At 55.0% G+C, this 27,245-nt stretch overlaps 1 protein-coding gene across 3 annotated transcripts; it reads right to left on the reverse strand.

Annotated features, from left to right (window-relative positions):
• Positions 1 to 400: 400 nt before the first annotated feature.
• PDE4DIP (phosphodiesterase 4D interacting protein) lies at positions 401 to 27,245 on the reverse strand. 3 transcript variants are annotated; one of them, XM_086617639.1, is made up of 38 exons: positions 25,874 to 27,245; positions 22,196 to 22,315; positions 20,332 to 20,451; positions 19,992 to 20,084; positions 19,662 to 19,877; positions 18,955 to 19,113; positions 18,472 to 18,585; positions 18,100 to 18,237; positions 17,619 to 17,798; positions 17,146 to 17,340; positions 15,539 to 15,698; positions 14,422 to 14,475; positions 13,825 to 13,913; positions 13,533 to 13,649; positions 12,955 to 13,092; positions 12,515 to 12,627; positions 11,618 to 11,745; positions 7,544 to 7,635; positions 7,262 to 7,422; positions 6,845 to 7,160; positions 6,596 to 6,764; positions 6,347 to 6,463; positions 5,788 to 6,262; positions 5,318 to 5,553; positions 5,048 to 5,099; positions 4,517 to 4,734; positions 3,892 to 4,110; positions 3,157 to 3,378; positions 2,837 to 2,968; positions 2,573 to 2,692; positions 2,302 to 2,479; positions 2,098 to 2,222; positions 1,790 to 1,907; positions 1,442 to 1,646; positions 1,055 to 1,192; positions 847 to 985; positions 678 to 724; positions 401 to 433 (listed from the first exon to the last, which is right to left on the reverse strand). In XM_086617639.1, the coding sequence occupies exons 1-38, from the start codon at positions 27,020 to 27,022 to the stop codon at positions 401 to 403; spliced, it is 6,795 nt and encodes a 2,264-aa protein (XP_086473765.1). In that variant the 5' UTR covers positions 27,023 to 27,245. The 3 variants fall into 3 exon arrangements, with proteins under 3 accessions (XP_086473765.1, XP_086473764.1, XP_086473766.1); XM_086617638.1 differs by having other exon boundaries at positions 1,055 to 1,629; positions 1,806 to 1,907; positions 3,916 to 4,110; ... (1 more) ...; positions 14,422 to 14,500; positions 15,555 to 15,698; XM_086617640.1 differs by lacking the exons at positions 401 to 433; positions 678 to 724; positions 847 to 985; ... (16 more) ...; positions 7,262 to 7,422; positions 7,544 to 7,635 and having other exon boundaries at positions 11,281 to 11,745; positions 14,422 to 14,500; positions 15,555 to 15,698.

The raw sequence follows: 27,245 nt of genomic DNA on the forward strand, positions 1-27,245 counted from the left end.
ATGCCTGGGGAGCCCCCGAAACGCAGCTCCGATAGCTCTGTCTATATACATGTACATACATCTGTGAGCAGGGACAGGTACGCAGCAGGGTTACAGATGGGACCAAGTCCCAGGGCAAGATGCTCAGTGTGGCCAGCGGTGATGCCCCACTCTAAGCACTGTGGGTGGGCGTGGGGTGAGTACTGAAGCATGGGGCAGAGAAAGCCCAAGCCAGCAGCTGCTGCTGCGATGCCAAGTGAAGGCGGGCGGAGGGCATACAACCACCACAGAAGACCCCGGACCCCTGTCCACCTCAGCAGTAGCAGGGACAGGGTCCGCTCCAGTCGTCCGGCATGGCACGGCTTGGCAGCCAGCGGGCTGTTCCACAGCTGGGGGCATTGCTCCCTGCCCTGCCTGGGGCTCAGGCGACAGACAGGGCCTGCTGGGCCTTCACCTGGCAAGAGAGCACGCGTGGCAGTTAGGAGGAGCACTACCAAGGCAGGCCTACGCCAGAGGAATGCTGTTCCCCAGGGCCATGGACAGAGAGGCTGGGGACAGCCAAGGAAAGTGGGTCCCTGTGTCATTGTCCCCGCAACACTGCACTCGGCTGGCAGAGCACAGGGTGTCTGCCATCTGTGCCCATCACCAGGGCAGGGGCACCTGCCCCTATCCCGTGCTGGCTACCAGGGCAAACTCACCTCCAGGTTCGTCCTAGCCTTGCGCAGCACGTTGTGGGTCCTGGTCACTGCAAGGGAGAGAGAGATGGGGTCAGTGAGGTCCCTGTGCTGTGGAGCCGCCCCAGGCACATGGGGACCAAGCCAGCTTGGCCGTGCCACCCCACAGTAGTATGCCACCCAGGCTGCGTACGCTGGCTCACGATGAACTGCTCCATGCTGTCCTTGAGCCGGGCTGTGCTGCGCAGCTGCTCGGCCGTGCTCTGCAGAGCATCCTCCCTCTCGGAGAGCTGGGCACGCAGCGCGGTGATCTCGCCCTGTAGCGCTTGCTCCTGGGACGAGAGGAGCACGATGAGTGGCCAGCACGATCCAGCCCTGCCAGCCCTCGGCCTGGGGCTTACCTTGCCCTGGTGCTGGGCAGGGCCGATGGGCAGCACGGTGCTCCAGAAGGTGGCAAGGAGAGACACGCACTCCTCCAGGATGCGGTGCAGTGTGCTGGCGCTGCCCCAGAGGTGCCCTGCGCCTGCCCAGCCTGGGGCCTGCAGGAGAGGGGTGCGGGAGCGGGTGCTGCTGGGGCACCTGCACCCCGCTGCACCCAGGGACCCACCGTGCCCAGCCCAACACAGCAGGGCAGTGCCGGCGACAGCCCCCTGGCTGGGCGCTCCTTGCTGCGGGCCAGCTCTACAGGGCTCAGGGCCAACAGTGGGCTCGGGAGCTGCTTTATGCATGGTCCACAGAGCAGGGTCTGTCCCCCAGTGGCCACCAGCCCTGTCCTGCCCACGCTTTACCTCTTTTCCCAGGAGCTGGCAGTTGGGCAGCCTGAGTGCTGGGCGCGCGAGACATATCAGCTCGCGGGCCAGTGCCTTCCCCTCCAGGATGCGCTGCTCCAGGGCCTGATAGGTGTCCAGCTGGCCGATGACATGAGCCTCCGTTGGTCCGTCGCTCTTCCTCGCTGGTGGGTCTGCCCCACGTGGCTCTGTGGGACAGGCAGGGCTGGGTGAGGTCCACTGCCTGCTCCCGCTGCAGCCCTCCCAATTCCATCCCAGGAGGTCTATGCTGGGCTTTCCATCCCTGCTCAGCGAGGGTGGTGCCATGAGTTTGTCAGGTCTCAGCAGCCCTGAAGCCCATGTGTGGGCAGATTCTGGTACCCACCATCCATCCGCCTGGCCACTGACACATCAGAGGGCAGCGGGGAGAAGAGGGGAGCTGCTGAGCTCGTGCCAACATCCCGCACTGGAGGAGATGGGAAGCAGCCTGGAACAAGAAATGTCTGAGCCCCTACGAACGGCCATAGTTCCATGCCTGGCGTAGCTGAGGGGCCTTCCCTCCCTCACTGCCTGCTTGCATGGCCACCGTGTCTCTCCTGCTGCCATGACAAGGAGAGGTGTTTGGGATCCCCAAGGGCTGCAGAGGGGCTGGGCGGCACTGGTGACAGGTCCCATACCTGTACGTGTCTGGGCAGAGGGGCCGGGGAGGCTCTCGTAGACATGCAGCTCCGCACGCAGAGTCTGCAGGAGCAGGTGATGCTCCTCACACTGCTGCTGCAGGAGCGTCACTGTGTGCTGCAGCCTGCAGAGGGGTGACATGTGAGTCCAGGGCCGGCTGGACTCAGTCCTGCCAGGCCCAAGCCACGATGCCCAAACCTTACCTGTTGTTGTTCTCCTGCAGAGAGTGCCGCTCGTCCCGGAGTTGCCGGGCAGTCTCTTGGCGCTTGGCGAGCTCCTCCACCAGCCTCTGCTGCTCTCCACGCCTCTGGCCCAGCTCTACTTCAGCCTCCCGTGCCCGGGCGCAGGCAGCCAGGAGCACCTCCTGCACCCGCGCCAGCTCTAGGGACAGAGAGCATGGAAGTGTCACTGCCAACCCCACTCAGCCAGTGCCCTCTGGGACTCAGCCCTGGAACACTGATGGCCTGGCCCTACCTTGGGAGAAGTGGTCACGTTGGAGCCGCAGGGTCCGGTTGTCCTCACGCAGAGCCTGGTTCTCCCCACTCAGCTGCAGCCCTGGCTCCAGCCCCTGGGTGTAGACATCACTGGACAGTCCTGCAAAGGGGGGACTGGAGCTGAGTCTCTCTCCTGACACCTCACCACGCACGGGGCGAGTGCCCTCCCCATGCAAAGAGGTGTGCAAAGTCTGGGCCCCCCCGAGCCCCCCACAGCAGCCCTGGCCCCAGCGTGGCACCGTACCGCTGGCCTTGCCGGCGGAGGCCAGGCGGCGTTCAAGCTGCTCCCGGAGCCGGTCGTTGGTGCAGATGGACTCCTCGAGACGCTGGCGCAGGCTGCGGATCTCTACCAAGTGCTCTTCCAGCAGATCTGCCCCTGCCACAGCCAGGGACATGGGGGTGTCTTGGCTCAGGGCAGGGAAGTCTACGCCACCTGCCTCATACCATCCCCGCTATCCTGCCCCGTACCACAGCCATGACCCACAGCCATTCTGGTGCTAGGTCTCCTCCCTGTTCCCCCACACCCAGCCAGGATGCCCCCATGCTCTCCAGCATGGACCTTACCCGTTAGCTTCTGGCTGGAGGGGTACCCCGACGGCAGGGCCCCATAAAGTGGCTGGCCAGGAGCGGGTACATCCCAGAGGGTGCAGGTCTCAGCGGCCCTGGGGGGCTCAGCCAAACTCTGCAGCGCACCATGCCGGCAGAGCGATGCTGGGGCTTTGCTGTCCTCTCCAAAGGGGCCCAGTGAGGCTGTGGGCTTTGCTGGTGCCACAGGCAGCATCACACCTGTACACACAGGCAAAACAGGGAGGAGGAAGAGGGAAATGAGCAGGGAGGAAGAATGGAGGCAATACACTCCCACTGTGTGGTTTTTACCCCCTTCTCGCTCTGTTCAACAGTGCAGCCCAATGTCACCCCCCACAGTGATCCTCCATCATTGACTTCCTGCCCTGGTCAAACCTGTTCCCTCTGAAGAGTAGAGGCTGATAACGTGACACGAGCTAGAGGGTCTCAGCCTCAGCCCTACACAACAGCTAACCAAACCAGCCCTTTCCCACATGCACCTAGGACGTGCAAGCACCCACACCAAGAGCGAGTGCTGCCTCAGGCTGTGTCCATCCCACCCACCAAGTACTCTCTACGTGAGAGCCACATGTCCCCATCATCCCTCAGCCAGAGTAACGGGACCCAGCCTGGAACTGGTGGCCCCAGGGAGCAAGAGAAGGGCCAGGGCAGGATAGGCAGGTCAGAGGGGGCAGGGGGCCATGCGGCACAGTATGCAAGGCAGGCAGGACCAACCCCATGCTGGAGGCATTCGCTCACTTTCTCCCAGCTGCCTCCGGAGCACCTGCAGTTCCTGCTGCGCCTCAGCCAGGGAGCAGCCAGGGGCTTTGCAGCAGCCCAGGAGCGGGGTGGCAGTGGGAAGGGGTGGCCCAGCAGGCAGGAAGGGTGGCGGCCCGGAGGGCAGCGCAGGCAGCGGGGCACTGACGGGTTGGGACAAGGAATCAAATTGAAAGCCTAAAGACAGAAGAGAGATGGAGAGAGATGTTAGCGCAGCTCTGGCTCAGCCTAGCAGGGACCCCTCCTCCCCAGGGGCACTGGGGACCGTGGTATGCTCTGAGCAGCTGAGTCCCCATGTCCAGAGGTGCTGCAGGCTGGGTCACCCCACACGAGGCCACTCAGGTCCCAGCCTTGCAGGGCTGTGGTACCATGGCAGAGCTCCTCAAGACACTTCCCTGCAGCCCCAGGTGCTGCAGCCCCAGGTGCTGTGTGCTCACCCTGCCAGGCTGGCGTTTGGGCACAGAGCTCCACGCGCAGCCCCTGCCCAGGCCTGGTGGGCATCTCCTGCTGCAGGGACCCACGAGCTACAGAGGGGCTGCACATCCCCAGCCTGCGATCGTGGTCCCCGGGCCCCCCGCGATACCTGCGAGTCGGGCAGGCTCTTCACGGCACTGGCTGCACTCGCTGGCTACATCCCCGTCGGAGCAGGGCTCCAGCCCCTCGGACACGAAGGAAGTGCTGGTGGCAGAGCGGGATGACTCGGAGGGTGGGTGGCTGCTGCCTGGAGACTCACAGCGCTCCTGCAGCTTCGCCTCCAGGCTCTCAATCACCTTGTCCTTTTCCTGGAGCTCCCGACTGAGCCTGTGGAGGTGGCCCATCACTGGAGCTGGCAGGGCGGGGTGACCCTCATCCCACAACCTGTCCCTGCTGTGCTGTGCACACTCCAGCATGACACCCCAGATGCTGCATCCCACCCGTGCTGCAAGGCTGCCTAGAGTAATGGGGTGCCCAGCTCAAGCCTGGAGCTCCCCATCCCCAGAGGATAGGCAGCTACAGGGTATCCACGTGGAGCAGAGATCCTGAGGCCACCCCGGACCCTCAGCCCAAGAGCAGTGCGAGCCTATGGGGTGCCTGTGCAGAGCAGGTCCCCCATGTCCTCCCTGAGAACATGTACCTCAATGCCAGGAGTTCGTGGCTGGTTTTATCCTCCCCATCTTGTCGATCTCCTGAAAAAACAAGCCAGAGAGGAGCCAGTCAGTGTTCCCATGCCCCAGGCTGCCTGTCCCCAAAAAGAGCCATAGCAGGACAGCCCAGCTCAGAGCAGGTGACCCACACAGCACAAGTCGGAATGGCTCCAGCCCTTCACGGCACCCATCAAAGCATCCCTTCCCAGCCTACTGTGCCCCACGATGCCCAGCCCCAGTACACCCTTAAAGGTACTTACTTGTGCCCAGCTTGTCGCTGAGCTTCTCAGCCAGCTGCCTGCCCTGGGCCAGCTGCTCCCGAAAGCCCTGGCCCAGGTAGTAGTCGATGTCAGTGCCACGGAGGAGCTCCTCGAAAGACCGCAGGGCACCACGCAGATGCTGGGCCAGGCTGCGGCTCACCCCACGGCCCTCCCGCAGCGTCTGCCGCAGGTGGGAGAGCTCCCGAGCCTGCGCTTGGATCAGCGAGTCGTACTTCCTAGGGAAGATTGGCAAGTGGGGGGTCCACAGAGCTGCCAGACTCCCCAGAGAGCACGTCAGGAATGGGGCACCCTGGGGGAGTCTGTACACTATCCACTCCTGGGACTGCCCCACCATGCAAGTGTCCCAGGAGCCTGGCTGCAGGGAAAGCACGCGACAAGAAGCCACCACTTTGGGCAACCCCTGGAGACGCCCATAGTCCCCCATCTGGCCCCAATCCCCATGGTCATACCCTGGCCAGGTAGCAGATTGCAGCTCCTTGGGCAAAACACCTCCGGTCTTGGCTGTGGGCAGCTGCGCTTCAAGGAGTGCAACGCGGTGCACCAGGTGCTGCAGGTCACGGTGCGCCCGCAGGGCGGGCGGGCAGAGGGTGCCATGGCTGTCTGACTGCCAGCCCTCGTCCTCATCAGTGAGGCTGTGGGCTGGCGAGGCCAGGGTTGTGGGACCCGGCAGGGGCCGCTCGGCACCCGAGACATAGCCACTGGTGACGGAGACAGAGCGGGCACGGCGTTGCAGGCTCTGGATCACCTTGTTGGCATTGAGCAGCTGTGCCTTGAGGTCCTGGATGTGCTGGTACAGGGCTCCCACGTCCACCGGGGTTATGGCTTTCTGGACAGCCTTGCCCACCCCGGGCATCCCTGGCTGGCGTGGGGACCCTAGCTCCTCGCCCAGGCTGGGCTCGCTGAATACATCTGGCTCCTCACACTCTGCAGGGGAGACAGGACATGATGACACTTCTCCACGCCAGGTGGGCAAGGCACAAGGATCTCTGGAGACTTGGCTCTCCTTACCAGGGCTGGTGGTCTCATCCCGGTCAGCCTCAGTCTCACTTCGCCCACACGTCTCATAGCCCAGGTCCTGGAAATCCACCTGCACTTGCTTGCTGAGCTGCTGGGCGTGGGGTTCACCTGCCAGGCAGCCCCATCAGCTCAGGGTCCCCCTCCAGGCAGGATTCTCCATCCCTGCCCCATGTACAGTGCCATGCACAGGGCATGCCAGGCTCAGCACAGACCCCCATCCTACCCAGGGGTTTAACTTACGGAGCAGGACATGGTACTTCTCCAGCTGCTCAGCTTGTGCCCGCACTGTGGCCTCTGAGGCAGCAAGCTTGTCCTGCAGCTCCTGGCACTGCCTTTGGCCCTGCGCTACCTGGGAGCGCAGCTCCGTGCCCAGCCGCAGCCAGCCCCTACCTGGGGCTGTGCCCTCCACCTACCGGAAGAGAGACAGGCTATGAGCTCCCCACCTCTGTCCCCATCCCCAACCCAGTCCCCTGTGCCCAGGGCACTTACGTGGCTCTCATTCCCTCCACCTGGGACATCAGGGCAGGGTCTCTTGGGCACGTCATCCTGGGATCGCGCCTCCAGCGCTGGGCGTTTGGCAGGCACGGTTCCCCTCTCTGCTGGAATCCCCTGGCCATCTCTGCTGCCACCAGCTGGGTGGTCCCCAAGGGCAGTGCGGCTCTTCCTCTGCAGCCTGCGGGGCTCAGGGGCCGGGGGACTTCCCAGCCCAGCCTCCTCCGGCTCCCCAGTCTCCAGCAGTGACGTGGCTTCACCCATTCGCTCCTTCAGCTCCGCGTTCTCTAGGCACAGGCTCAGCATCGCCTTCCTGGGGGCACAAGGCACTGTGAAGGGCAGGCAGCGGCTGGGATGCAGGGTACCCGCTCAAGCTGCTGCCACCCACTGGCTCCAGCGTCCCAGGACTCTTGCCTGATGTGGGAGACGGATGAGAAGCCGGCTTCCTCCAGCTGCGCCTTCAGCTCCCTCAGCTCCTCTTCCGCTCGCAGCTCCCGCTCTGGCACAGCAGGTGCCGTGCTCCCTATCGGGGCCCTCTCAGTGCCCTCAGTTTCCTTAGGGGCCAGGGGGCTGCTCTGGAGAGACAAAGACAGAGGCTGACAGGGATGTTTCCAAAGGGGCTGGGTCACAGCTGGGCAGAGGTGCAGTGCCCAACTCTGCCACCCCTGCTCCTGGCGTCACACTGCCTCAACTCACATAGCGGGTCGCTGCGCTGTGGGCTGCCTCCTCCTCGATGCTGTCGGTGAAGTTAGTGCTGGCATCATCAGCGTTTATCCCTGTGGCCTGACCTAGGGGACAGCATAGCACAATGAAGAGCTCAGAGCAGTAGCAATAGTGGCACTACCTCTGTTTTCTTCTCCCTGGTGATGCCCACGGAGATCATGGGCAGCTCCAGAGCAGGCTCCTTCTCTCACATGTGCCTGGTACCAGGGCCCTGCCAGCAGGACTGAGGTCTCCCTGCTGTCCCTGTGCTCTGCCACCCTCTCTGTGTGCTGGAGCTCCAACCTAGCACCTGCACAGAGGGAGGGGACAGTTCCAGCTGCCCACAGCCAGCATGACACCCCAGCAATGACACCTGTCCCATCCACATCTCTGCCTTCGCACCACCTTGTGCTTGCTGCCTGGACACATATGCATACGTGCCATCCGCCCTGCAGCCACTTCACAAGACACAGCCAGCAGCAGCAGCCCGTGCTTGGGCAGGGAGCCTCACTGGCACTGCCCAACCTGGCAGGGGTGCAGGGTCAGCCCAGAGAAGGCACCGATAGCTGCCCTGCCCACACCACCCAAACCCTGCACTAGCCTTGCAGGGCTGCAGCAGAGCTAAAGGTCTTGTGACCCATACTATCATCCATGGGGCCTGGGGCCCACCCTGCCATGCAGAGCTGAGGCCATGCTCTTCTGCTTGCACGCAGCGAGGCTCCTAGCCCCTTGGTGCACAGCCCAGAGCGAGGGCTTGCACCCCTTGTTTGGGCAGCCTTCCTCCCACCCAGCTCCAGAGGCCTGTCTGCTCCGCTCAGGCTCAGACTGCCTGGGCTGGGACACAGGTGTATCCCCAATCTCTCTTCTCCCCAGGGAGACAGGAGCTCGAACAGGGCCCAGGACCAGCCTCTGGGGCTGTGCAGGGCCAGGTTTCACAGCTGCCTGTGCCCCACAGGAGATGCCGCTGCTTTGCCCATGGCCAAACCCAGCACCACCAGGGCTGGAGCTGCCAGGCAAGGCTGAACAGGGAGCAGGGGAACACAAAGAAATCCTGGCAGGGAGAGAGAGGCTGAACACAGCTGGTGAAGGAGAAGCCAGCCTGGAAGCATATGGCTCCTGGAAGCAAGTGCCAAGGACCAGCCAGGAGCCCACCTTGCAGCAGGGCAGGTGGTTGCATTGCATACTGTGCACAGAGATAGTAGCACACTCAGATGATTCACTCATGACAAGCAACTGCCAGGAGGTTGCAAAAATCAGGGACACCTCACTGCCAAGCCTGGGCAGACATCACCCTGCCTGGTGGAGCCCATTTATCGAAGCAGCCATGTCCTACGGAGAAGGGTTATTCCAGGAGCAAAACCCTTAGAGGCAGCTGGAAGTGACAGCAGCACCACCATGAAGCAGCTCTCGCAGGTGGCATTCAGCATAGCCAAAGCACGGCCCTGCGAGCCCCCAGGGACACAACCCACCAGGTGACAAAGCAGCCAGGGCTACAGCTCAATGCCTGCAGGGCCCCGAAGGGTGAGGGGATGGAGACCCTCAGCTGCTGGGCTCTCAAGCTGGGTCACCATGTCTGAGAGGCTGGGGCAAGGTGGCTCCCAGCCAACACAGCTGCTCTAAGGTCATGGGAGAACACCTTTTGTGCCAGGACACAGCACCCCACTTCTCACCGTCACCTGCAGCTCTGCACAATTCCCAGTGCTCCAGGGAGGAGCAGAAAAAGGAAGCACAAATCTTAAGGGTGGGGGGGAAGAAAGGGGAAAAGAAGCTGGTGCTGGGGGAGCAGAGAAGCATGCACGTAGGGCAGACTGTGCCAGGCTGCTGTTCAGCAGCAGCACACCAGGGTGCCAATTCAAAGGGACAGAGGCTGCTCAGCTCTCTGTGTATCACCAGCAAAGGAGACAGGAGATGCAACCCCAGCACTTTGTCACAGGCTCCTCTGTCTTTCACACCCAGCCTGAAGGCAAAGAGAATTAGTTGCATCACTTGAAAATTGCACACAGCCCACAGGCACAGGACACCCAGGTGCATTGGCTGTGCTGGAAGTCTTGACACATCTGGGAAGAAGGGAAGGGAAGCAAGGTCCTCAGGGAAATCAAGAAAGGAAGGAGAGACCTCCACAAAGAGCTGTGAGACAGCACAAAGCACTGCACAGTTTGACAGAGGGAGCTCTCAGACATGGGATGCTCAGGCTGGTCATCCTGCAAGGCAGAGGAATGCACAGACAGGGATATTAGGGATGAAAGAAGGCCCTAAAGAACAGAGTGGAAAAGTCAGGACACTTCAACCTAGGATAATGCTCCCCTCGTGGGGCGCTTTACAGCACTGATGGTAGCAGAGGCCAGGGACAGATCTGCAGCAAAACAAGAAGAAAAACACACAAGAAGAGATGGGAGCTGCTGGAGCACCAGCTAAGACTTCCCTCCTGCCACACCAATGAGTCTGTGCTGGGTCAGGGGCTCCTTGGTACCCAAGTGACCAGGGAGCCAGCTAGGCATCAGAGCCAGGATGGAGGAGGAAAGGTGGAAAGATAAGGACTGGGACACAAAGGCTTTTACACAGTGAGAGGCAGAAGGAGAAAGAGAACATGGTGCTACACAGAGAAGTGAGAGGAAGGGAATGAGATGAAACACAAGAAAGGAAAAGCTAACCAAGTACCCGACTGACCAGCAGCCACTAGCTGTGTCCCTTCAGGCCACATGAGAACTGCTGAACTCACCACGCAGCTAGGTGCAGACCCAGAGGAGCAGTGCTGACGTGCTGCACATGAAGGGAGAGCTGTGGTGCCTCCTATCCCTGTCTGAGGCAGGGAAGAGAAGACGTCAGCATGGGTCTAAGGCATGGGATAGGTGGTGCCACGTGAAGCAGCCACAAGGCGACATGCAGCAGAGTAGTCACAGGTCCAGGTGCGCAGCCCTGCAAGATGGAGCTCTTCTGCTCCCCCTGCTCCTAGTTTAGCTTACCAGCAAGCGGAAACACAGGTGCCCAGAGGTACAAAATTTGCTCTTGCCGCCTTGGGAAGTGACCAAGTACGAGACAGCTGATCCATTGCCTGCTGCGCATGGGAAGCGCTGGTCACTGGAAAGCTGTTGCTATTGTTTTTCTGCTCTTACACCAGCCCCAACACTTCCAGAGGAGGTGAAAGATACCCTAGGAAACGTATGTAATAGTGCCAAGTGGGACTGCCCCCAGCAAAGCAGGAATCGGGCCCTGCCCATAGCCCAGGGGGCATGTGGAGCCTGCAAGTGAGATGTGCGCATAAAAGTGAGGGAGCAGCCCCAGCCCAGACCCTGGGAGCAGGGGCAGGTCTCAGTCACCCCAAACCATCTGTCAAAAAGAGGAGGAAGCTCTCCCTTGAGGGCACTCACAAGCCAGGCTGAGACAACTTGCAATGGTGGGGAGGGGGGAAAAAAGAAAAAAAAAAGTCAGTAAAATCACCAATATTGGAGTAGGATTTGATTTAAGCATAAATGAATTGTTGGTTCTACACTCAGATTTGTGTAAGAGCCCCAGGCAAGTGCCACCAGGTCTTGCAGCCCTTGTCAAATTCTCTGACTCTGGAATCCACTTTTCCATATATCCCTTATCCTTTTTGGCCAGCCACCATCAACCCAAGAGGGGGATGTCACTGGGTAAGAAAAATGGGGAGGGAATACAAAAACTCACACTCATGCACTTGGGAGATAATAGAGAACATCTGGTGTTTCCTTCAGAGAAAGGGAATCTTTATTTGGCCTATGGATGTGGGAGAAGGGAGATGGAGGGAAATCAACTAAAATGGAATGATTTGAATGTGCAAATACATCAGCGGCCACCAGGGTGGGTCAGACAGGAACATAACACGAGACACAGGTGGATTGCACTGATCGCCGTTCCTGAAGCAGCTCCAAAACAAGACAAGAAGCCCTGCACCAGTTCTACCGTACCATTACTAAGTACCGGAGCAACCCTCCCAGAGTCAGTGAGACAGGCTCGCTCAGTTAGTGAACCGTTTCCGTGGCAGGCAGGCGAGCGTCAGTGCTCAGAAGGCATGCTGGGGTAGGACTCTCACACGCTCCTGTTCCCCACCTCCTATGGTGCCCTGCGTCTCCAGCCTGCTCAAACGCTCCAGGCTTCTTCCAAGAGCTTCTTCCAGCTGTCCCCGGAGCTCCTGGACACCCTCCAGCTCCACCTGCAGAGTGTGGTCTCTCGCAGCACTAAGCAGACACGTCGCATGAAAGGGAAGAGGGTTAGACAGGCTGCAGCAAGCGCACACCAAGTTGGCCTCTCCATCCAGGACTGCCACTTACTCCAGGCACAGGCCCTGCATGCTCCCCAGGCAGCTCGGCCACCTCTTGCCTCACCTCTAAATCTCCCTAGAGCACAGCCATTCCCAAAAAAGGCTCCAGCTCATGGTAGGGGACTGTAGTCACAGCTGTTCTTCAGTACTTACCCAAGCACTCCACTTATGTGCTCTCTTGCTATCAGGTAGCTCAAATATCCCAGAGGCTGCAGCCCCATGAAGGGCAGGGAATTAGTGCAGAGGACAAGGAATGCAGGCCATACTGCACTGTGGGACAGCCACCGGGATAAGCACCTAGACAGATCCTTATCAACCCAACAGTTGGTTGGGAATTTGACAGCAGCCTCTGAAAGGTGGCCAAGTGTGGGTGGGAAGCTGAGCCAGGAAGGGATAAGCCAGGGAACAGAGATGGAAATCTCAGGGCCTGAACAAGAAGTGGCAACGGGGAGAGTTTATGTAGCATTTAAAGCTGGCCACTGCAGCCTCTTTGAGGAAAGAAGGCAGCCTAAAACTTGGACTCCCAAAGCTGCATTTGTCTGATTCTTTGTCTAGACTCCCTCTTTCCCACTGAGGGCTACCAGACTCGCAGAATGATCACTGCTTCAGGGACTGCCCCACTAGACCAGCCCCGCTTGCCCCAGCAGCTGAGCAGGGCAGCACGGAGCCGAGGCAGCCTCGCTTACCTGTCTGGGTGCGTGTGAAACTTCACCAGGCTGCCATAGAGCTGCCTCTCTGCCTGGAGAGCCTCATTTAACCGATTCCTTTCAGCCACCAGCCCTTCCAGCATCAGTAACAACTGGTTGGAGAGAAGAGACAAGATGCAATGCTTCGAGACAGAAACTGAAGGAGGCATCTGGTTGCCCCAGAGAAACAGGGGCTTCCCCTTTCCCTCTTGTTTGTGTCCAAGAGATGTGTCACCCAAAAACCAGTGACTCCCAAAAGACTCTGCCCTTGAGACAGGTGCTAAAGGGAACCAATCCTCCCCTCTGTATTCCCCCTATTGTAAACAGCCAGATTCCAAGAACAAGCACATCTCAGCATATCCAAAGGCTGAAAACAAAACCTCATAACCCAGCACCAGTGGAAACAAACACATCCAAGCTTGCCACACATGGCAAACTACCTGCTGCCTTCTGTTTCCAGTAGTCTCTTGTCCTCGTGACTCTGCTATGGCCACTTTCTCCCGAAGCACCAGCACCTCTTGTGTCAGCCTTTCCACGGCTGGAATTTCTTCAGGATCCACCAGCTGCATCTGCAGATCCTGAAAACCAAGAACAGGCAGGCTCAGTGAAGAAGGGATCAGTAACGAAGGCAGCTGGATCTTCATAATCCTCCCTGGAATGCAACTGCCAAAAGTTTCCAGTGTTTGGAAAGACCCAGGTCTCATAAGAAAGAAATGCCAAAGCATCCAGAGTGTATTAGGCACAGACGACAGCCTGGAGCAAGAAGTGAGACGGGACACAAAGCACTCTGTTTAAAGGACTCGAAGGGTGTTTGGTACACAAGGAGCAAAAAACGAAACAACACTCTGGGGGTTTGGGGCCTTTGCCTTCTGGCCAAAGTAACACAGAGATCTGTAGGTAAACCAGCAGCAATACTATCCATGGACAGTCAGCCTCTTACTCTTAGGATGCAGGGAAAGAAGAGACTCCTCTGCAGCCTTTCCAGGCAGAACTGATCCAGCTTAGCGCATTATCTCACCTTGATGAGGTCCTCTTTGATCTGGATGGTCCTGGTCAAGGACTCTATATCCGAGGCCTGCACCTGCAGCTCTTCCTCCTGCGTGGCCACAACAGACTGGAGAGCAGTGAGCTCCCGCTAGGGAGGGAAGAGAAGCCCATGAAAGTCTTCAGAAAGCCAAAACCCCACTGCAAGCTGCTGCCCCATTTCTCTCACTGGGGGCACTGCCACAATAGGGGGGTCCAAAACTTCCAGTGAGGGGCAGCCCAATGGTCTCCTGTAAGCAAGGGAGATCAGCACAGGCTTCACTTACCCTGCTCTCCCTTTCCTTCTTTGCCATTAGCTCCAGCTCCTCTTTGGCGTTAACAAGATCCTTCTCCAGTTCTGCTGCTGACGTCGTAACTGCAAAGACAGTTGGTTACTACAGAGTTACTGTGCATCAGCTCTGACCCCAGGATTAGACAGAATCCCTCTTCAACAAGACAGGTCCACAATGCTGGCAGTCCCCATCATGCTACTTCTTTGTAAACACTTTTTCCCTGCTGAAACCTTAAGCAACAGCAACATCCCAGCCTGCAGTCCCACCCCTGGCTAAGTTCAGGTGTCCTGGCCCCAGGGCAAAATCCAAACCAGTTGCACTTGTCTCAACCCAGCCTCAACCATAAAGTCAAAAACCCTTCACTGGACAGCATCAGATCTTCAGTGGAAGCACCTCACCTCAAAGCTGACAATAGTCTTTCTCTTTCCCACACTCTCATCCCTGAACCGTCACCCAAAAGGGCGGCACAGCTTTATTTCAAAATACACACTCTTGCTCAAAGCTCTTTACTCTCTCAGTTTCATGTAAGCATGTAACCAAAAAGCCCTGGTCGTGTTTGGGGACCTCAAAAGATGCTGTCACCACACTCACCTCCCTCTGTCCTGCAGCTGCTGTCCCCCTGTGGGGGTCCGGCAATGGCTGTAGCTCCACAAGCTCTTTGCAGTACTTCCTGAAAACACAAAAGCCTCCAGATTTGCACCTTTATGGAGAACCTAGCACCTGCAGCTTCCCCAGAGCTCCAGGACTGCAGCAAAACTGCTGGCTGCTTTGCTGATGCCTCTGAAATGTCAGAAATCAATGAAGGAAATCCGGCCATGCAGCGGGGACAAATTGCACCCAACCTAGAAGCTGTATGTGTGGGTAAGAGGGCTCTGGCCTTGGTTTACGTGGCACTAGGAGGTCGCTGGCAGCGAGCGTCTTCCTAGTACGGATTAAACATGTTTCCCTCAACTGCAGCAAACCCAGCTTTCAACTGAGACTCTACAAAGACCTACATTTTCATCTAAAGATGTGGCCCAGAGGACCCTGCAGGAAGGAAAACACAGACCTTGGCCCACATACTCATCCCTGGAAGTGTCTAGAGCTCACTTCGATCCTGGGAATAGAAACGAGCAACCTGTTTACAGCTGCTTTAAAATGTTCAATGTGTCAGCTCACCAATAAACCATTAACAGCTGCTCAAGTAGGAGCATGGCACACGTAGCCTTGGAGTTGTGTTCAGCCTCAAAGGGGTTTTTAGCAAAGCTGCTATAAAAATACCAACTCCAATTGTGGAAGAGACAGCAAACAGCCAGCAGGCTCTGCCAAGAATTAGTGGGACCTAAAATTAGCTCTCTTGTCCCCTCCAGAATGTGACAATGTCAGTGAGGGGATTACAATACAGCAAGGCAGCCCAGCCCAAGGAAGGACTGGGTCAATGCTGGAAGGTCAGAGGGTGGATTTCTTTCATACTCTCACATGCCCTAAGGACTCAAATACTGCCTGATCAAAACAAAAGGAGACACTAAGTGACAAAGGCTGGTGGAATCAAGATCAGAACACCCAAGCAGCATTTCTGCTCCTCCGTTTTTTCTCTTCTGCCTATAGGAAGTCTCTTCCCTAATCCCACTTTCATTTCTATCATTCTCTGTGGTGCTCCCCTCTCTTCCATTTCCTCCTGTTGCCACCAGTTCTCTCTGGAGCCCCTAGGCCACAGGCACAGAAACACAGTTCACAATTCTTACTTGTATGGGCTGTTTGTCCTGCTTCAACAGCCTGGCACCAGCCAACAAGGTCCCGACAGGCTCCTTTCCCAACACATGCTGGCGTAGGAGTTGTAACTCACTGCTCCTTTCAGCCAAAGCGTGCGCCATCTTCTCAGCAGCCATCTGATTGAGCAGGAAAAATAGGGAAAGGCAGGGCTGTGATCAGGGGTAGGATCACTGTCCTTCACCTTCCTCAAAGACTAAGGGAAACCATCTCAATATTCACCTGTCACTTGAGACTGGAAGTGATCTGCAAAACAACCTGGGAGCTACTGCTCCTGGCCACTCGTGGTGACTCCACCGCGACCCTCCCATCTCTGCTTGCCAGAAGCTACAGCAAGGCCTGGCCTCTCTGCCTACAGAGGAACAAGCTCCTCAGCTTCTCATACCCCATTCCAGAAGAGAGAAAGACAGAGGGCAGACAAAGAGCAGGAGACAGTGCTTGGCCTTTTAGCCCCCTTTTTATGAAAGGAAACTCAATGCAAAGAGTCTTGGGTAACACTGACCTGCACCCAGTGTGCAAGAGCAAGCAGAGTGGGAACCATGGCTCTTTAACTGGTGTTTACATGCCCAGGACGACGTGTTTGACTAACACATAAGTTAAGATGCAATGCGCAGAGCTTCCTCAGGCTACTGCACCACACAAGAAACAGCTCGGAGTCTTCCTTTTTGGTCTGGTAAGACCCACATGAAGCAGCGACCATCCCACTGCCCCTTCTGCTGCCCCAAGCCCAGGAACACAAATATCTAGGAAGATCTGCACCTCCTTCCCCATCAAGCACACAAACCCCATGCAGTCCACTTAATGATAGGGACCTGACACCTGAACACTGCTACAAGAGCTGCTGCTTCTTAACTGCTCTCATGTGATGGCTTGAGACCAACCTAGGAACAGCTGATGGCATCTCATGTGTTCTTCAACACTCAGCAGTTCCACCAGGCTACATCAACAGCAGCCAGAGAGCAGTTTCCATATGCTTAATATGCAAGGCAGAGCCATCCATTCGGCACTGGTGAGGCCGCACCTGGAATATTGTGTCCAGTTTTGGGCCCCTCGCTTTAAGAGAGATATTGAGCTCCTGGAGCGAGTCCAAAGAAGGGCGACCAAACTGGTCAAGGGGCTGGAAAATAAAACTTATGAGGAGCGGCTGAGGGAGTTGGGGCTGTTTAGCCTGGAGAAGAGGAGGCTGAGGGGAGACCTGATTACGGCCTATAAATACTTGAGAAAAGATGGTGGGGAGGTAGGGGAAGGGCTCTTTACATTAGTGACGGGTGATAGAACAAGAGGAAATAGGCACAAGCTTAGTCAGGGGAGATTCAGGTTGGATGTTAGGAAGTATTTCTTCTCTGAAAGGGTTGTCAGCCACTGGAATAGGCTGCCCAGGGAGGTGGTTGAGTCCCCATCCCTGGATGTGTTTAAGAATAGGGTGGATGAGCTACTTGAGGATATGGTTTAATGGGGATTAGGGATGGTTGGACTCGATGATCTCTAAGGTCTTTTCCAACCTAGAAATCTATGAATCTATGAATCCACCCCAGCCTCCCCACTGTGGCAGTGCACACAACTCACTCGGCTCTGCTGCTCCTTGGTGCTCATGGCCTGCAGCAGCTCCCGGATTTCTGCATCATGCTCCATGGTCTGACGGTTCCTGTCACTGAGGAGATCCTGCAGCATCTTCTCCTTGTGCTGGAGACGCAAGCACAGCTCCTCTGCTACCTCGCTCTGCCCTGGGCCCAGCTTGCACAGCAGAGTTGCTGTAAGCTCCTGAACAAGAGGGAGGAAGGGAAAGATGGAGACACACAGCTACCATCAAACTCCAAACTGTTTAAGGATGAACAGCTCTTTAGCCTGGGCCTAGCTGAGAGAGCAGTGTCTCAGCAAGCACAGGTATTTACAGGTGCCAAAAGCAGCCAGCTTCCAAAGCACTGGGCACAGGTTCAAGTGCCCTCCTTAGAGGTAGGCAGCCAGGAGGCTCTGCTTCGGGACCACTCTCTCTGCAGACAAACTGGCTGAAGGGTCAGGAAGGCAAGCGAAGGCCTTACCTCCACTTCTTTGTTCCTGTCATGCAGGCAGGTCTGCAGCTGCTGGATGATCCCCTCCTGCTCCTTCTGCCTGCTGCAGGATTTGGCCTCGATCTCCTCCTTGAGCCAGCGGAGGTTTTGGCAGGTTGCTGAGACCTGCTCTAGTTCCAGGGTTTTGGCTTTCAGGAGGCTCTCCAGGCTCTGGGGACCACAACAGAAGCAGCTCAAGCAGGGACAGAGACTTTTATCCTGAATTAAGCAGAACTGGAAATACCCGTCTCTCCTGCTAGTAGAGTCAGAGATTCACCCTTGTCCTCTCCAGACCCCACACCCAGCCCAGGAACATGAGCCACCCAGGAACTTGCCCCACACACAGAGCCAGAGGAAGGCCAACACCCTGCAGCCGCTCTCCCAAGCGAGAATCAGAACATTCACAGGAAGGTTCATCTAGCAGCACACCACAGCCAGGCTGGACTCTATGTGCCTAGGTACAAGAACTCACATGAATGGTGGCCTCGTTGCTGGATAGGACATTGCGCAGTCTCTCCAGGTCACTTCCACGCTCCCTTATTGAGAGATGGAGTTGTTGCAGCTCTTGCTCCTTCTTCTCCAGGGCACAGAACTTCTCATCTACTGCTCGCTAGGGTGAGAGGGGGTGATCACTCAGAATAGAGTAGTAGGGCTGTGCAGCCTATGACTCATTGTGTGGGGCACCTCAGCTCTCCCTTTCAGAGGACTCCTCTGGAAGGCTGAGCCATGAAGAGCATGCAGAAGACATGGTCACCTCTGGGGTCCACCTGAAGCTGCACTACTGATGGTAATGCAAGGTTGAGCCTCAGGGAAAACGGAGACATCGTCAACAGACTGTGCTTACCTCCAGAGCAGCATCCCTGTCACTGACTCGCTGCTGCAGTTTCTCCAGCATGGCATTCACGGCAGCAGGGCTCTTGTCCAAGCTTTGCTGGCACTGCAGAAGCTCCCTTGATTCCTAGAGGTCATACACACACACTCCTAGTACAAGCATCAGGCCAGAACCCTCCCAGGAAGCCGCACAGGAGAATCAGGGCTAACTACCTCCACCCTACACTTGCTCTACCCCCTACATTAAAGCGTGGTAGGTCCCAGCACCCAGGGCTGTCTGATTAGTGCCTGCCAGGGCTCACCAAGCACTGCTGTGGGCTGAGGTACTCATCTGTGGGCCGCCTTTCTCATCCTGGAAGCCCAGAAGCATCTCTTTCCTTTCCTTCTTCAAAGGGCATGTGTGAAAGCTACAGACTGACTTCTGCATTGTCAAATACCAAAGAAGGAGCAAGGGCCCTGGCTAGTTATGCTCAACTTGAATCTTTCTGCATCTCACCTGCAGAAGCTGTTCCTTACGAGCAAGATGCTGACTCAAACACTGAGCTCTCTGCGCCTGGGCCTGCAGCTCACGGCATTTCTCCCACTCCACAGTCTGGAGCTGCTGAGTCTTTTCCTGCAGCTCTGCCTGCAGCTGCTGTACCACAGCACGCAGCTCCTGCAAGGGAAAAGCACATATCTTGGCAGTCAGTCCTCAACAGACCTGTAAACAGCAGGCCAACCTGAAGAAGCCACAAGCAACAATGGCTGTGGGAACAGCCAAAAACGCTCTGCAATACTACAGCTTTCACATCTCAAAACACGCTTCCATGGCGATGAAGTTTGAATTTATTTTATTTTCCAGGGTATCCATCCATCTAAACCTGGGTTCAGATGGATGGCCACAGGCAGAGCTTTACAGTCAGAGCTAACTTGTGCAGCACTGGACATTAACTTTGTAACATCGCAAAAAGAGATCGGACATTTGCACCAGCCAAAGACATACAAGTGAACACACCCACTTATCAAGTGTCTTTGCTGATTCTAAATCCTCAGATATGAAGCTAAGGAGGCTGGAAAATTCTCCCTGTCACATGTGACAGGGGTTAGCCAAGTGTGCCCAGACTGGTGTAGGCAGAAATTATGAATGAGAGTGGAGTACTGACTACATCAGTGCTTCTTATGTCATGTAAATCCAGAGACTTCCAGGCTAAGCGCTTGTCATACCTGGTTGTGTTTCCTGGTTGCCTCTTTCTGCTGCTCTTCCTCATGCACCATGGTCTCTAGGAGCTGGGTTGCTCTCCTGGATTCAGCCAGTTGATGCTCCTTCTGGCACTGAGCTCTTTTCAGTTTCTGCACCTCCAGCTTGGTGCAGAAAAGTGTGTTCTGAAGATCTAGCAGTGACATTTGCTGCTCCTGGGTTGAGAGTGGGTTCTCCGACATCTAACAAGAGTAGAAAGCAGAGAAGCTCAAAGATTCACTTCATGAGAGGGATTTAAAAATCAGGATTCCCTGCAGAACAAAACCTGATATATCTGAGGCTTTCCAGGGACATACCTGTAACTGTCCCAGACGGCTTCTGTGTAACATGTCCTGCAGCTTGGCCATTGTCTCATTCTGCCCTTCAATGATATGGTACAGCTCTTCTGTCTGTGAGTCAAAGAACAGGGAGCCCAGTCACTGGCAAAATCAAGCACCAACTCTCCTGTCCCAAGCCTCCAGCACGGATTATGACACATGTCAGCATCATACAGAAATACAGAGTTTAGCATGAAATAATTTAATGAGATCCAGGATGCCTAGCAATGGCTTAAGCATTCCTTTTCAGTCACTGCCTACAAGGCTAGCGCACTTTCCCCCTTTGGGGAGCGCTAGCCTGTCCACTCAAAACCATTACCTTACTCTCTTTGCTCTTCAGGGCCTCATTCAGACTCTGGATTGTATGATCTTGCCTCTGCGATGTTTCTTGGGCAGATTTTAATTCAAAGTTCAATTCATTTAGCTTTTCCTGTAACAACTGAAGACAGAAATGTGTTGTTTTTTCAATCCTGCCTAATGCTTTACATAAACACCCTTAGGACTCTCCCTCTACTCCTTACTCAAGCCCATACAGCCCAGGTGTTCACCAAATCAAGATCAACGTGGCTCCCTCTAGAGTCTGTAAATAGTGTTTGAGCTGGGTGGAGACCAGTGAGTAAACACAAAGCCTTCAGTCCCTCCACAGCACCGTTCCAGTGCTTCTGGTCCCTTCAGTGCAGCCCTCACATGCAAGCTGGAGGTTCCAGGCTTAGGCTCACAGATCATACTGCCTCCCACATACTCCAGGAGAGTATTGCTCAGACTGCCCAGCAGCCTTCCCAGTTTCTATAATTTGTTTCTGTTCCTTTAAGAGGAAAGGGGCTGCTTCAGCCCAAAAACCTCCCAAGAGATCTGGGGGGAAAAAAAAAAAAAAAAAAAATCAACACGGAGAAGCTACACATTCTGTCGCCTTTGCTTCTGAGGTCCTCCAGAGCATTGCAGCTGTCCCTTTACAATCTTCCAGCTCCTTCTCTTACTGTCTCCTTCGACCACCCAGGCACTCTTGCAGCAACTGCTGGTCTAGGTAATTCTACGCTTGATCAGATCAGTGGCTTATTTAGCCTCATGTTCTGGCTTCAGCACAACAGAGTCTAGCCAGTGCCAGCATGCCAACAGCACAGCTGCAAAGCAAAGGGGAACATCTCACTTGTCTCTGTGGCTGGTTTACAACCTGAGGAACTCCTGCCTTAGACTTTTTCACCCTAGAGAGACTACCATCTCAAACAGTTTTAGGACAGTTCTCTGCCTTCACCACAATGTTCATGACACAGAGTACACTGTGCATTTAAGCAGCTGCTTGTTAGCACTTCTAAACATGCTGCCTGGTAGCATTCTTAGTCTTTGATGAGATGCAGCTTCCTCAGAACTTACTCAAGCCTCAGTTTCTCAAGAAGTCGGTGCTGCCACGTGAGCTCCTCTTGTTGCTCATTAGTTTACACACCTGTCATGTTATCTCTTCTCTACGAGACACACACCCTAAACTGTTTAAACACTTCCAACTGCATTTACTGGGCCTTGGGCCTCCTAATTCCCTGTCAGCCTTCATGACCCAGGCAGCTCCAACAGCTTACAGCCATGCCCAGATTTAATAAAGATCCTGCCCCAATGTTTTTCCCCCCCCATTTAATCCCTCTTTTTTTCCAGTGGGTATAATTTACCTTAGAGTTCACGAACATAACTAAAAACACCAGCACCTTGCAACGTGTTAAATTTGACCTTCCTCAAGACAAATCCTAAGAAAGCTTTTAAATCAAAATGAAAACAGGACCCCCTTTGCACTGATCTGTCTTACTACTTGCAAAAAAGAAGGCAGCTGTCTCAAAAGGCAGGTGCTCTTCTCTCCTGCACTAGGCTCAGCCCATGCAAATCCAAGAGACAGGGAAACAGCACTGTGCATCTCTCCTTCACCAGTTCCCAGAAGGCTCACCAGGAAATCGGGAAATTCTTCCAAAATAATCGTTTGCAAAAATAAATACAGAAAATTTACACAGCACAGCTGCAGAAAAAAAGTAAATGCTTTTAACTCAAGCTGGCAGACCACAGCACTGAGAATCATGCATCAGTGCACACCCTTGCTGGAAGAGAGACACAGATGCCTGACTCTGGTCAGGCTAGGAGGCACCTTCCAATGCTAACTTCCTCAGACTTACTAGGTACTGAATTTGCTGTTCACAAAGAAATACCTTGTTGGCAGCTTCAAATTGCTGGATTTTGCCCTGCAGCTCTGCAGCACACAGACTGGACACATGCTCCCCCGCTGTAGGGTCACCTGGAGCCAGCTGCTGACGTTCATCCTGCAAATTCTGGGAAAAAAAAAAAAAAAAAAAGGAGAGAAATGGCTCAAGTCTTGCACTGGCTTCTTCTATTCAGCTGTCAGTCCTCAGAGATCTTGCAGCATGGACTTAAACGATGCTGCCTGTGTCACTTCACCTGTGTGGCAGGCTGGCACCTGGCTGCTCTCTGCCTGACCTGCCAGGAGTTCCCTGCTGCCCCGAGGCTCTGGTTGGGCTCCCTGTCTCTCGTCACTCCCGTACTGTGAGCCCAGAAGCTTGTCTGGCTCTAACCACTCTCTGCAGACTGATGACAGATCTGGTCCCCACACTCAGGTCACATCCCTAAAACCTTCTTCTCACGTGCCCTGCTAGCAGTTTTAAAACAAAGCCAGCACCAAACCGAACTCCTCCTTCCCACCTTCTGCCAAGCTGCTTCTTAATCGAGCCCACAACCTTCAATCCTTCCCACCAACTATCCTCCTGCCATGACCTGACAGTCACACCCTACTGAACCCCTCCACTTGTGATTCTCTGGGCTCTCCTTCACAGCTCCCCATGCTCCGGCACCCACATCGTGTGCTATTCCCTGCAGCTCCACAAAGCGTAGCAAATTCAATGCCACAGCTGAGATTTTTTTTTGTGACACACATCCATTTATTGAGAACCTAAACAGCCTGCTTTCTGACGCGTGGTCTGTCAGACCCTGCTGGCTGAGCACACACTAATCCCTTGTCATCCCTTCTTAATCTTGTGCTGCCTCCTGCCTAGGGAGTTGTTAACTCCTGAGAGCAGCATTCAAACCAGCCACCCGCCCCAGCCCTCCCAGGACTAGTGAAGTATTCCCGAATATCATCAGCAATACAAGATCAACCGTGCTGATGCCTGTGTTAAGTGAGAGCCCTGGCAAGCACAGGGTCGCAGTGCAGACAGAGGCTACGAGAACATCCCGGAGCTTTTCAGAACACCAGCTCCAGGCAGCACAGCACAGGGAGAACAACAGCCAGCCCTGATTAGCCCTGTCAGACTGAATTCCTCATCTTCAGCAGCCACAAAAATGCTGTCTCTGGGAAACGCAGGCAGCGCAGGGGAGCTCCCCCACGCCTGTGCATCGCCTCTCACATATAGAAGCTTCCATACAGAAGCTATGCTTCCCCTTACCCTGACGTTTTTTTAAGATTTTACTGAAACCTTGAACAGTCACAGCAAGTCATTTCAAATTTGCCCAGCCAGAAAGCTTTGGATCAGACAGGGAGAGCTGCTAGAATCCCTCATACCTGCAGCTATTTTGAAATAAGGCTGATTAGAAAAAAACAGGGGTGGGGAGAAAAAAACACCTTTCTTCACAATTTGCACATAACAAAGAAAAATAAGCAGAAAGCTTGCAAAGAGCTAAGAGTAGGTAAAGGAAAGGCAGAGTCAGCTCCAGAGTCCAAAGTCCCAAAGCCCAAGCTGCCTCCCCCTCATGCCTCCCTGCAGTCATGTCAGGATCACGGCTCCACAGCCGTTTCTCCTACATCAGCATTTTACTGGCAATCTCTCCTCAGTGCAGCTCCAGCAATGCCGGCACACACTGACCTAGACAGAACACTTCTTTAAAAACAAAAATAATAATAATCACGGCATTATCTGAGCCTGCCAAGCTCACATCTGCCCAGAACAGTGGGTAAAAGACTGGCTGCCAGTCAAACAACACTTCCCTTGCTGCCAGCACGGCACTGCAGGCAGCTGCAAGAGCGGGTCCAACGAGGGCTGGGTTTGGTGGCATTTTCCTGGGGCTGCTGGTGCTGAAGGGGAAGAATCGATGGTTCAAGAAAACACCCAAGAAGACAGTACCGAAGAGATCACATGTCCCTGGCACCAGATTGCTCTCAGTCATCGTAGCTTATGGCAGTAAATTTGAAGGAGAACTGCAGTTTCCCAAAAGCAATCAGGGAACTGTCATCCTGTATATCCCTTTCACGCTACCAGAAAGGCGCTTGTGCATATGAATTGCTAGAGAGCGGTACCTGACTTTTAGAAAGTGTGTTGCTTGTACAAAGAGAAAGAAAAATCATTTACATAAGAACTATTTATTTTACTACCTGCACCTGACTTCTCATTTTGCTGTTAAAGCCATCCGAAGGATTAAGCGCTTTCCCCATTATGCCAGACCCTGCACCGAAGCCCACAAGTGCTGCTGCCACAGCAAGAAACGGGAAGTAAAAAATCCCACAGGATGAATTCCTGGCAGGGACAGTCGGATGGCAGAGGCTAGAGGTTGGACCAACTCCTCTAAAGCCATTCCCAGACAAGGATGGTGATGTGTGACACGAAGCACAAACACGCCACGTTGGTTGTGCCACGTTCTGTTAAGAGAAAGCCTATTTTTACACTGCAAATATATCCGTAGCAGTGAAAACCAGTACCAAGCAACGCAGCCTACAGGAGCAGCACCAACGCCCGACTTCACAGCTCCAGTCACTGGCTGCCAGCACCATGCCTGTGTGCACCAGATGAGAATCAGGTTTTCTACAGTTCTCCCTAGCACCATCTCTTGAGCAGGTTTCTATGGAAAAAGCAGACAGCTCTGGGAAACGCCCAAGCAGATGGGACAGCAAGCAAAGCTGGCTGAATAGGAAGCGTAATTCAGCACAGCCGCAGTTGCCATAGTAATAAACAAGCATTTTCCTAATCCCCCAGGCTACCTACAGCATTAGACAGCACTAAGGCTGCTAATGGGAATGCAATTAGGCTGACATGGATATTCCTGAATTGAAGCTGACTGAAACCTCCCATTCATTAAGTAAAGTGGTAAAGGAGTTACAAGTTCAGCTTTTTGACTGCATACTAATGAAGATTTCATTAAAGCCAGCAAAACAGAGGCAGTCCGGAGCTACACGAGGACTACCATCCAGGCAGAGAATAGCACCAGGAAGTCCCACGAAAGCAGGAGCTTTCATCACCTCTTAGCAACACCTGCTGTTAATTGATGAATCTTTTCAAAGGATCAGAAAATAAACCAATTATCTAGAATACCAACCCTAAAGTCATCCTCTGGCACAAATCCACCTGCAAGGAAAACACCTTTTCCTCAGGGCATCCACCACAGATCCCTGCGCGGATCTGCACGTTAGGCAGGTTGGAGGCCTGATCTGCAGAGGCAGGTGTTCCCCACACTGAACATTACCCAGGCACAAAGGGTAAATTTGCTGAAAAACACATGCCCAGCAGCTTGAAACACTCCCTTTGGTTAAGGGTAAAAGTCACGTCAACTTCTTAAAGAGAAAGCTTAAGTGAAACCGATGTTTTCTCACTAGAAAAATGACTAAGCATGCAAAGAGCTTGGACCCATCTAGCAAGCTGCATTCACAGGGAGAGCTGATGGAGGAGGGGACAGTTAATTTCCCAGAACACAAGGAGGAAACGACAACAGAAGAATGACAGAGGAGAGAGGCAGCACACCTAAAAAGGACCGAGCTGCCTATTCTTAGCCCTGGGTTCAGCAACACATGGCTATCTGTATTATCTCAGCACAGAAGAATCCCTAGTGGGCTCCACATCAAGCCACATGGACACTGCTCAATCGAACAGCAGCACAATGACCTCTACCTGTACCCGTAGCGGCATATAATCCTCACAGAGGTCATCCCACAGCTCCTGCAGTTCAGAAATCTCCAGGGAAAGACCCAAAGAAGCTCTGGAAAAGGATTTTCTGTCTGTGTTCAGGAAGACAGAACCAGCACACACTAAGCCAGCAGAAGTGCTGCCATCTGTCAGGTCACGGCTGAGCTTGGGAGGGGGCAAGCTGGACTTCACAGGAATAGGTAGCCTGCTGCCTCGGGGGCTCTGAAGGGGTTTGTAGTCCAAAGCCTTGATCAAACTGAGAGCCAGCTCCAGCCTGTTCCCGCTCAGTGAAGAGTTTGGGGTCATGCGGTCATCTGAGAAATCGTCACATTTCCCATTCCCTTTCACCCCCTTATCTGCATCTTCATCCTTCTGCTGCGAAGGACCTGACTCCACAGTCGTGTCCAGGGACTCAATGGAGGAGGCAGGTGTGCCTTCCTCCATGCTCTCCCCATCCACAGGCCCTCTGGCACCAGCAGACTCAGCCGCATCACACACAGATGACTCCTCATTGCCCATGCTGGCCGACCACCGGCTGGAGAGCCCGCAGGAGATGCTTCTGGCCACTTTCCGCGGCACTTTGCAAATAGCTTCATAGTCGGCATCAGCCACCCGCAGCGCGGCACAGCCACGGCAGCGCCGTGGGCGGTTACTCGCTCCCTCTGAAGCATGGCAGTTGTGTGACTCCAAGCTGTGCTCTTCTTGATCCATCCAATATTCGTACCCAGAATAAGCAAAATCCTCCTGAAGGAGGGCAGCGTACCGTACATCAGGCAGGTTAGAAAGGTCCACAGTCCCATCCCCAGCCCTGTCTTCCGTGCTGGAGTCTTCGTTGCTCTTGCGGTACATGCTTGCAATGCAGAACTTGAGGCGGTCTTTCTCCAGCAGCAGTTTCTGCAGGCGCTCAATGGAAAGGGCTTCGATGCGTGCGATGACAGTGTCGAACCTGTAGATGCGGTCCAGCATGAAGGCACACTTGCTGCAAACGAACTCGGATTTGCCATCCCGGCACAGCTCCCTGCCCAGGACGTGGGAGAGCAGCACCTGGAGGTTCAGCTTGGCTGCCGTGTGGAAAATCCATCGCCGCTGGTTGCCACACAGCTCCCGGGCGCAGACTCGGCAGGTTTCCTTCATCCTCTCTCCTGACCAGCACCTCAACCTACTTCTGGGGGTTCTCAAGAGGCCCTCCTGAGGCCTCTACCTCTCACTCAGCACATCTCTCGGGGCAAAGCTCCCTCACACCCTGAGCCCGCTGGCACTTCTCACCCCTCCAGTCCTCCCTTTTTAGGGGGGTGACAGGCTGGGACTACTGGCACTACAGAAATATGCTACCCTACAGCATCCCCTTCACACCTCT

This window comes from Tauraco erythrolophus, chromosome 10 (assembly GCF_009769465.1).
Source record: "Tauraco erythrolophus isolate bTauEry1 chromosome 10, bTauEry1.pri, whole genome shotgun sequence".
Lineage (NCBI taxonomy): Eukaryota > Metazoa > Chordata > Aves > Musophagiformes > Musophagidae > Tauraco > Tauraco erythrolophus.